This window comes from Setaria italica, chromosome VI (assembly GCF_000263155.2).
Source record: "Setaria italica strain Yugu1 chromosome VI, Setaria_italica_v2.0, whole genome shotgun sequence".
Classification (NCBI taxonomy): domain Eukaryota; kingdom Viridiplantae; phylum Streptophyta; class Magnoliopsida; order Poales; family Poaceae; genus Setaria; species Setaria italica.
Genome location: NC_028455.1, coordinates 31,414,112 through 31,422,627, shown reverse-complemented (window position 1 = coordinate 31,422,627; position 8,516 = coordinate 31,414,112). Strand labels below are relative to the sequence as shown.

Below are 8,516 nucleotides of genomic sequence, written 5' to 3'. Positions count from 1 at the left end.
ATCTACGATGATACTGACTCGAGTCAAGTCATGCAAAAAATAAAAATAAAAAAAATCGATCCAAATATTCTCTTGGGAGGACAAGATATGAGATGATCTAGAGGAGAAGGATCTACAAAAACACGTGGAGTACTTAGATATGCCAGCCCTCAAAAGCTCACGAGCCATGCCCATATTTGCAAGCTACCAAACTCTGCTTAACAAGATCCTCAAAACCAAAAAAGAAAATAATAAAATAAAATGCATAAACTAGCTCAATGTGGTGGACCAAAACCGAAGTCTTCTCTCTCAGATGGGATAGAACAGACAGATGATTATTTCTCTCTCTTAGGCAAGCAAAGCTACTGTGTGCCTCGCTATAAAAGGCCCTCACCAACCCAGCCCTTCTTCTCCAGAGCACCAAGAGCAGCAAACCAAGCTCAGTCATCTAACCAAACCAAGCCACAGCTTGACAGCTAGCTAGCCGGCGAGCCTCTACGATTCACAAGCACTAGCAGCAAAGAAGAAGAGAGCAAGATGTACCACCATTTCCATGGCGAGGTGGCAAGCCTCCGCTTCCTCTCCCCTCCGAACGCTTCCTTCGCCGCGCACCACCACATGAACATGGCCCTGCCGCCTCAGGCCTACTTCCCGCCGTCCTTCGAGCCGGCGTCGGCTTTACAAGACGCCGCTTCTCTCCTCGCCGGCGACGGCGGCGACGCGGCCAGTTTCGAGCTCGACACCGTCGTCCGGGAAGCGGCCACTCACTTCGCCGGCCGCAATGGCTCGCCCAGCTCCGGCTCGGGCTCAGACGGCGGCGGGGGCAGCGGCTACCAGATGAACGCAGCGGCGCCGGCAGCCGCGGCCGACGAGGAGCGCCGGCGCCGGCGGATGGTGTCGAACCGGGAGTCGGCGCGGCGGTCGCGCATGCGCAAGCAGCGGCAGCTCAGCGAGCTGTGGGCGCAGGTCTCGCACCTCCGCGGCGCCAACCGCCGGCTCCTCGACGAGCTCAACCGCGCGCTGAGGGAGTGCGCCGACGCCCGCCGCGAGGGCGCGCGGCTCAGGGACGAGAAGGCCGAGCTGGCCAAGAAGCTCGAGCAGCTGCTGAAAGCGGCCGCGGCCCCGGCCACGGAGAAGAGCGCCGCCGCCTCCTCGACCAACCGCAGCGGCTCATCGGAGCCATGCAACAACACCACCAGCACCAGTGAATGATCGAATACATTATCCGACCCAATTTTTACTTGAGAGGATAATTATTGGAGTATATCAATAAGAACATGTGTGATTAAGCAAGGATAATTTGAGGAGATTGAGGCATGCGTGCGTGCATCCTCAATTGAATATTTTTGGGACGTTTTTGTTTTTATTTCTAAAGAGTTGTTTTGCTATATACCCTACGGATAAGTTAACGTGGATCAGATCATCATATATTCACGAGTTTTGCTCTCCTGAAAACTACACGAAAATAGCACTAATCTTAAAGCAAACGAGTCACTGATCTCCTCTCCACGCGAGCTGTAAACCAGCAGCCAATGGAGCAATAGGAACAGTGGCAAAACCAAAGGATGAGAGCGACAGAGGTAAAAATACTGTGTTCGCGCTAAAATCATGGCGTTCCAAGCAAGACATTATAACTTGATGAGTGATGACACTGCTCGAACTTACATGTAACTTAGTAGTTATACGCTAAATTTCATAATTAATGGACTGTATGCTTCTCTTAGTGTCAGTTATCTAGTATCTTTTTGCTCTTCAATTTCAGCACAGCAGAAGCAGATCCCGCTCATGCCGTATCAGTATCAGACAAGTTTCAGCATATGTATCAAACAATTTTGGTATATGAATATTGTAGCACCAAGATCTCGAACCGAACCAACCACATCCCATTCATTGAGATGCTTATCGCACATGATTCCGTAGAACCTCGAGCAAAAGTTCAGTAACATGCGCCGCAATACAAAAATCTGCGCTTTTCCGGCTTATAATTCTAGTTCCCAAATGTAAAAAAAGGCACTACGTTTATCCAAAAGGGAAAAAAAAGATGGAGTTGTTATTCATAAGAAAATATAAATAAGCATCACGTTATTGTCATACAAATGATATTTGAGCCTCAAAAGTGAAAGGTAGACATTGAGAATTTTGCTTTGTGAGGCATATGAATTCCTATACAGTTTCCAGTTGCAAACATGCACAGGAACTCAAGGGATTTCACTGTCAAATGTAGATATGGGCTATGGCCAGGAACTACTGACAGCGCATGAACACACGTAGATTCCAGTTGACCAGAATGGAGAATTAACTCAAAATTGTGTGGCTGAAGATAGGAACGCCCCCCTGTGCACGAGAGCACTGAGAAAAATCGCAGAACAAAACAGATCTAGACCCTGAGCACGCATTGCGAGTGCAAGTGCGGCATCAGCTCAGGCATGTCCAAGGGTTACGTGTGAACACTGGGGTGAAAGGATCGCCACCAGCGTGAGATGCTCACATCACAGGGCCCCAGCAACAGTGAAGAAAAGGGCTGGGGCACTGGCTCACACCAGGCGCCGGTGGAAGAAGCACCAAATGCACCATGCGATGTCCCGCAGTGGTGGCCAAGGAGCTTTCCTTATAGCAGGAAGAAACAACTGGAAAGTACAGGAGGGGAGAGCACTTCAACAAACTGTCCCTCCCAGGAGAGCAGCTTACCTGCATAGGCCGGTGCAGTTGCATGAGGATAAGAATGGCTTCAGTTCAGGTGTTGTTCGAGACCGAACTTGGTATCATGGGAATTTGTTGTCTGAATATGGGCAAACCGGTTTACAAACCAATCAGATCGGTTTTAGAAATATTGTCAAATCTCTAATTGGACTTCACCATTGCGTAGATCTCGTCGAGACGATCGAAATGCATACGTGGAACGTCCAATTTGGAGTCCGGATGAGAGAATTATGGTTCTGGCAAGATTCAGCCCTGTGCAAACCGGTTGGGGTGGATGATATGACCGGTTTGACCAGCCTAATCCGATTTTGGAGTTGTATTTTGACACGAATTTGTATAATATTCGACTCTTGCTGGGGCAAGACCTCCCAACCCTATAAATATAAAGGGCCACGGCCGGTTGAGGGCAACCCAATCAAATCAACCTACTATTTACTTTTATCTCCTAAACCCTAATCCTCTTCCAACCTCCATGCTGTTCATCTACTGATCTCCACAACCAAAAATGGTGTCCTAGGCTTGCTGGTCGACCTAGGGCACGTCGCCGACGTCCATGCCCTAACGGGGTCTCTCCCGGGCGAGAGCTTCGACAGCTTTTGCTAGTTTGTTCGTAAACTAGTCGTTCTTCACCACGAAGTGCGTTGGTTGTCCCTTTGCTGGTTTGCTTGTAAACCTAGTTGTCCCCTATCACGTAAGCACGGTAGTTATCCTCTCGAACAATTGACTCGAGCTAAACCTTAGGAAACCGGTCTAACCGGATGGCTGGACCGGTCTAGGCAGCATATTGCCGTTCGGTGACCCGCATGCTCTAGTAGTACTTTCGTATGTTGACCCTAAATTTAGGTCAACATGTGTGTTCATCCATCTGCTATCATCATGAGTCCATGGGGGCACTTGGAGATTGCAAGCTGTAGCTTGCCATTGATGTTGCAGAAGCATTGCAATAATTGGCATCAGAGGTGGTAGGATGTCAGTGCTGCAAACAGAATATTAGGCGACAAGATGCTAGTGCCCTACAAATTACATCATTTCAGCAGAAAAGGAATCGGAAAATATGCAAAGATCGTGGATATGACACCTCTAGCAGGTAAAAAGTTGAAACAACCGCATGGGGGAATAAAATCGATATCAGTGTACTTCCATAGATACAGGTAATGGGTTTCAGTATACCTGCAAACATGTCTACAAAAGTTCAAATCAATATAAGGTTAATCCGGGCCTGTTGAAGGTGTACAAGCTCTAAGTCGCTAATTTTAAGGATAACTGGTACAAGTTAGCGGTGAAAACTACCGAGCCCTTATCCATCAGATAGTCATGAGGGATACTAGCCACATGCCAGGTGTTAAGATATTTCTTCGGCTAAAACCTGAGGTGCTTAATTATTCGACATGGCTGTCCCAGCCAGAGATGGAGAAATCTCCTTCTCAGTATAGCTCTTTTCTCGGCAAAATTTTGCTGGATCTGCAAATAACCTTGTAAATGGCCACCTGAAAACAAAAGGTGTATGGTTGTTGCAACGGAACTTCAGATCAATATTCCAATAAGCAAACTGAGAGAACAGCACCTGCTTAGTCGAATGGTCTCAGACTGTATGACGATTTCTTCAAACATGTCTCCTGTTCACAGGATGGTGGGGAAAAAAAGAATTACACATACACCGACATTGCCAGCACAGCCTTTCACTTGCAGTCAACTAATCACTCAGAAAATTAAAAAGTGAACTTGACTATCGCAATTATCTTCTTGTTTTGTACAAAATGAACTAATCAGTCATGAAACAACAACTTTGATATAAAGGTAAGGCTTTGGACTGCTGATCAGTTAATCACACATGCATGATACAGAGACTTGTGCTCTAATGGATCAGCTTATGCAGTTTTAGGGATGTTAAGCTTGGCCGCTAAGAAAATACTGGATTTCAATCTGCATATCATTATTGTGTCAACGTGCATTTTTTTTAGGCCAGATCCTGGTTCAGATTACGAGAATGGCTTTTTGACATGTAGTTGTTGGTATGTGCACTATCAACACCATCAAATGTGCCATACGGATTAGCCTCGGAAATAGGATTCGGAGCTTTTAGAAAATATTCCGCTCATACTTAGTGACATTTAGTGATAACAAAATAACAAATATGAATTTTTGACTGCGACTTTCATTTTATTTCAGACAGTTTACTTCTTAATTCGATTAACACATTCAGAAAGATGGTGAACTACATATCAACAGCAAACGCTGGCTAACATAACAGAAAGAGATTTATTGTTTGAAACAAAATAAGCAAAATAGGTGTTCATCTTAATTTACCAGGGAATTCAGTTTTATCAGTTACCTTTTTCCATAGAAAAATATTTGGCCTTCAAACGCGCTGCAAGCATACCCTGATATTTGTTGATTTTCTCTCCATGCTCCTGGGTCTTTACCTCTCTATGAAGAGTAACAAAAAGAACATTTAGGGTAAGCATTCATGTTTTTTCATAGTAACCAAGGAACAGCTTAATTTGGGTTTTATAAAAATCCAACAGATTATTTTAAAAATGAATTGATGAATGTAAGGATCTATTCTTGATCTGTTAGGAAGAAAAATGGCAGCAATGTAAAAACCATGATAAGACCTGAGTTGAAAAATATGAATCGAGTTGCCTTCCATGGGTTAAAAGCTTGTTTCATAGTCCCAGATGGACTAACATGACTTGACATAAACAACATGGTGGCACTGTGGCAGTAAAGAGGCTTAAGGATCTATTCTGGATTCCTACTATCACGACTTGTGTAGGAATGTGAACTCGTGAGATGCATTCACTGTAATGTGAAGTCAGAGGTTAACTGTGAAACCAGAAAGATCAAAGCAATCCTATCACATCACTCTTGAAGAACAGACACTATATTGTCAACTATTCCAACTGCTAATAACAACTAGTAAAGCTTCCTACGGTCAGTTTATCCATAGGAGAAATGATTGCCATGCCAGCAGGAAGGTTGGTTAGGAAACAATACGGATGTATCATTTTTTTAATCTTAATACAGCTGCATCTCACAGGAATATCTTGAACACATTTGTAACCTCTGAAATCTAGTTTCTCACAACAAGCAAAATCAAATAAAAAACCGCAAGACCTAAATCTCTCAAAGAATTTATGTACTGTAGGAACTGTTTTTGTCAGCTCGCACATCACTTAAGAATCCACAATTGGGCACACGTGTGCAGACAGAGAAGCCCGTGTAGGTGACTGCAGCCCAGTGGCCGTGGATATTGCTTATGACCATAAAGTCTCAGGAAACCATTCTAGCAAGGCAGCATATGACAATGCGCTTAATTCGTGAGCCCAAAACCAGTCAAAGCAGTACCCGATGTAGCTGCAGAACTCCTGGCGACAATTGCACAAACACAGAGCACGAAAGAGGAGGGGCAAGCGAGAGGGCCTTACGAGAAGTAGTCCTCCGACGGAAGCCGAGCCATGCTCTCCTGCGCCGAGGCGGCGGCGGCGGCCACGGACCCTTCCTTCTGCGCGGGGGGAGATCGGGAACCCTAGGGTGGTGGTGTCAGGTGAGCTGTGAGCGAGCTGAATGGAGACTAGGGCATCAGAGCAAGAGGCAGAGAGGGAAGGGAGTGGTACCTCGACGGGGCGACGCTCCAGCTCCGCGGTGGAGGTCGTGTCCTCCGCCGCTCCCGGCGGCGGAGCTCCGGCAGTGGGTGGCCACGGGGAGGACGGCATTGGGAAGAGGGAATGGTGGTGCTGACCGATGACCGATGAAAGCGGGCGGGGTCGCGTGACAAAAAAATGTTGGAAGTTAGTCGCGTCAATTCGATCTGGATACTTCATTTTAGATCCGACGGCAATTATAGTTTGAATCTTTTTCAAGAATAGTTTGAAATATTTGAAGAAGCTCGGCAAATCAAATTGTTCATACAAAAGAAGGCTGAAAATATTCCAAAACATGGAAAGGTGTGGAAATAGATTTCAAAGAATAAAAAGGAATCATCTATTAAAAAACTTTGGTTATAAATTAAATTTTCTACATATGTTTGGGTATTTTAAAAATTATACGAGTAGATTTATCTCAAATTGTAGTTTCCCAAAAGTATTTGCTATGTTTGTAATAAATAATACCAGCCAAAGTCGTATTTTGGGGATCATATCCGTACCGTAAAACATTTTTTAATTGGAGGGAGTATAACAAATACTATATAGTGGCTAAAGTTGCACTTTAAAAACTCCAAAAACATGATTATTTATAACCAGAAGGGGTACTTGTAAAAAAGCATGCAAAAAAATTGTGCCTGCATGCTAGCTGCAGCCAGTGGCGGAGCTGGACCAAAATTTTAGGTGGGGCAGAACAGCCAGTAGCGATTGTGCCTGCCGACACTGCATCAGTTGCAGAGCGTCTTCCAAATACTCCGTATAAACGTAGAAGTATACACTACATACAATCTTTAAAGAAAGGAAAAGGAAAATGGGTATATAGTTTCTTGGGCTTTTTTCTCCAAATGTATGGCCCAAAACATAACTATCTCGGCCTTATAGGCCCGTACCTCTCTAGTCGTCGTCTCCAAATCATAAAATGGATACAGCTGCAAGCTTCTTCGACTCAACCATGGCTGTCCGCCGCCTGCCTGTGACTTGGATTCACTCGCTAGGACGGGAGGGTGGCTAGCAGGGGAATCTCCATGGAGGCAGGGTGGCCTCCTTGCCTCGCCTTACTGGAAGGGACAATGCAGGCACCAGTCCAGTCGTGTAGTGCCATTGAGCGGGCTGCAGGACGCCATGGATAAGAAGGGGAGGTAGGAGTTTGAGCTGCCAGTAGCTGGGGAAGCTGCCCACCCTGCTGCATGGGGAGCTCCGCCTATGGCTGCAGCCGCTGTAGCAGCTGCTGGCTCGCTGCTACAGCCGCAGCCGTGCAGCTAGCTGTTCCTTAGATGACTAAAATATATAGTTGGACTTGCATAATTCTTTCCGCCGTTGGATCAGATAAGATTAGCAGGTGATCTCGCACGTGTCCTTCGTCGGTTCGGAACTTCGGACCCTTGCGGCTAACCTCCACGTGATAAGCCCCGCCGCCACGGCACGGCGGCGCCCCTCTCGCTGCCGTGCCGGCGTCGTTGCGCTTGCCCCCCTGCCGTCGGCCCGCACGTGTTCCTTACCGTCTTACCGCGGTCTCTGCCGTGCCCCGCTCCGCCGACTTCGTCCACCGCTCGGGTAATTAGTAGCGGCCTAGCGGGTGATTAGGTTGGGGGAATTTGGGAAGCGATGTGAACCATCTCCAGAAGTCTCTCTAGCCACGGGGATGGTTCGTACCATGTGTTTCGTTTGCTTACTGCTTTTTCCGATCCCTAGTGTATCGCTTTGAACCTAATCGCTACGGGCTAATGACTTTGCATATGAGATTAGTGGATCCCATTGCTACAATTTGTTAGGTGAACAACTGGGCATTGACTACAGACCCATCTGAAATTTAACCTCAGTCAACTGGAGTCCATTTTTTAAGATCAAAGGTTTTACACTGGTCTAACTGATCGTGATGTCCAATATATATTAAAAAAAATTGATTTCTGAATTAACTACGGTACACTTTGATGTTCTGGTAGACTAGGCTTTTATCAAACATTAGAAATTTGATGTTCTGAATGAACTGTATAAAGTAAAAGGGGTCATGAGCATGTTGCCCCGTTTTACGACTCCCTGCCCAACTTGCAGAGTTTGTGTTCGATCAGGTGGTCCCTGTTCTTGTTCAGTAGTAACTTCAAATCAAGATTCTGAACATTTTCTGTATATAAAAGCGTTCTTTTCCTTCCATGTACGGTATGGTCAGACAGTAGAACAGAAGATTTTATAGTT

The 8,516-nt window shown here is 45.9% G+C and overlaps 2 protein-coding genes across 2 annotated transcripts; one reads left to right on the top strand and one right to left on the bottom strand.

Moving 5' to 3' along the window:
• Positions 1-296: 296 nt before the first annotated feature.
• On the top strand, positions 297-1,411 carry LOC101768312 (G-box-binding factor 1). The gene has a single exon (XM_004973700.4). The coding sequence runs from the start codon at positions 517-519 to the stop codon at positions 1,189-1,191; it is 675 nt and encodes a 224-aa protein (XP_004973757.1). The 5' UTR covers positions 297-516; the 3' UTR covers positions 1,192-1,411.
• A 2,356-nt stretch (positions 1,412-3,767) lies between these two features.
• Positions 3,768-6,448, bottom strand: LOC101767907. Its single transcript, XM_004973699.3, has 5 exons — positions 6,297-6,448; positions 6,108-6,208; positions 5,012-5,106; positions 4,244-4,295; positions 3,768-4,166 (listed from the first exon to the last, which is right to left on the bottom strand). The coding sequence occupies exons 1-5, from the start codon at positions 6,393-6,395 to the stop codon at positions 4,055-4,057; spliced, it is 459 nt and encodes a 152-aa protein (XP_004973756.1). The 5' UTR covers positions 6,396-6,448; the 3' UTR covers positions 3,768-4,054.
• Between the last annotated feature and the right edge of the window lie 2,068 nt (positions 6,449-8,516).

Coding starts and splice junctions, on each gene's coding strand:
- LOC101768312 (XM_004973700.4), top strand. CDS start 517: ATGTACCACCATTTCCATGGCGAGGTGGCAAGCCTCCGCTTCCTCTCC.
- LOC101767907 (XM_004973699.3), bottom strand. CDS start 6,395: ATGCCGTCCTCCCCGTGGCCACCCACTGCCGGAGCTCCGCCGCCGGGA. Junction 6,209..6,296: donor TGGAGCGTCGCCCCGTCGAG/GTACCACTCCCT, acceptor CCACCACCCTAG/GGTTCCCGATCTCCCCCCGC. Junction 4,296..5,011: donor ATATTTTTCTATGGAAAAAG/GTAACTGATAAA, acceptor TCCTGTGAACAG/GAGACATGTTTGAAGAAATC.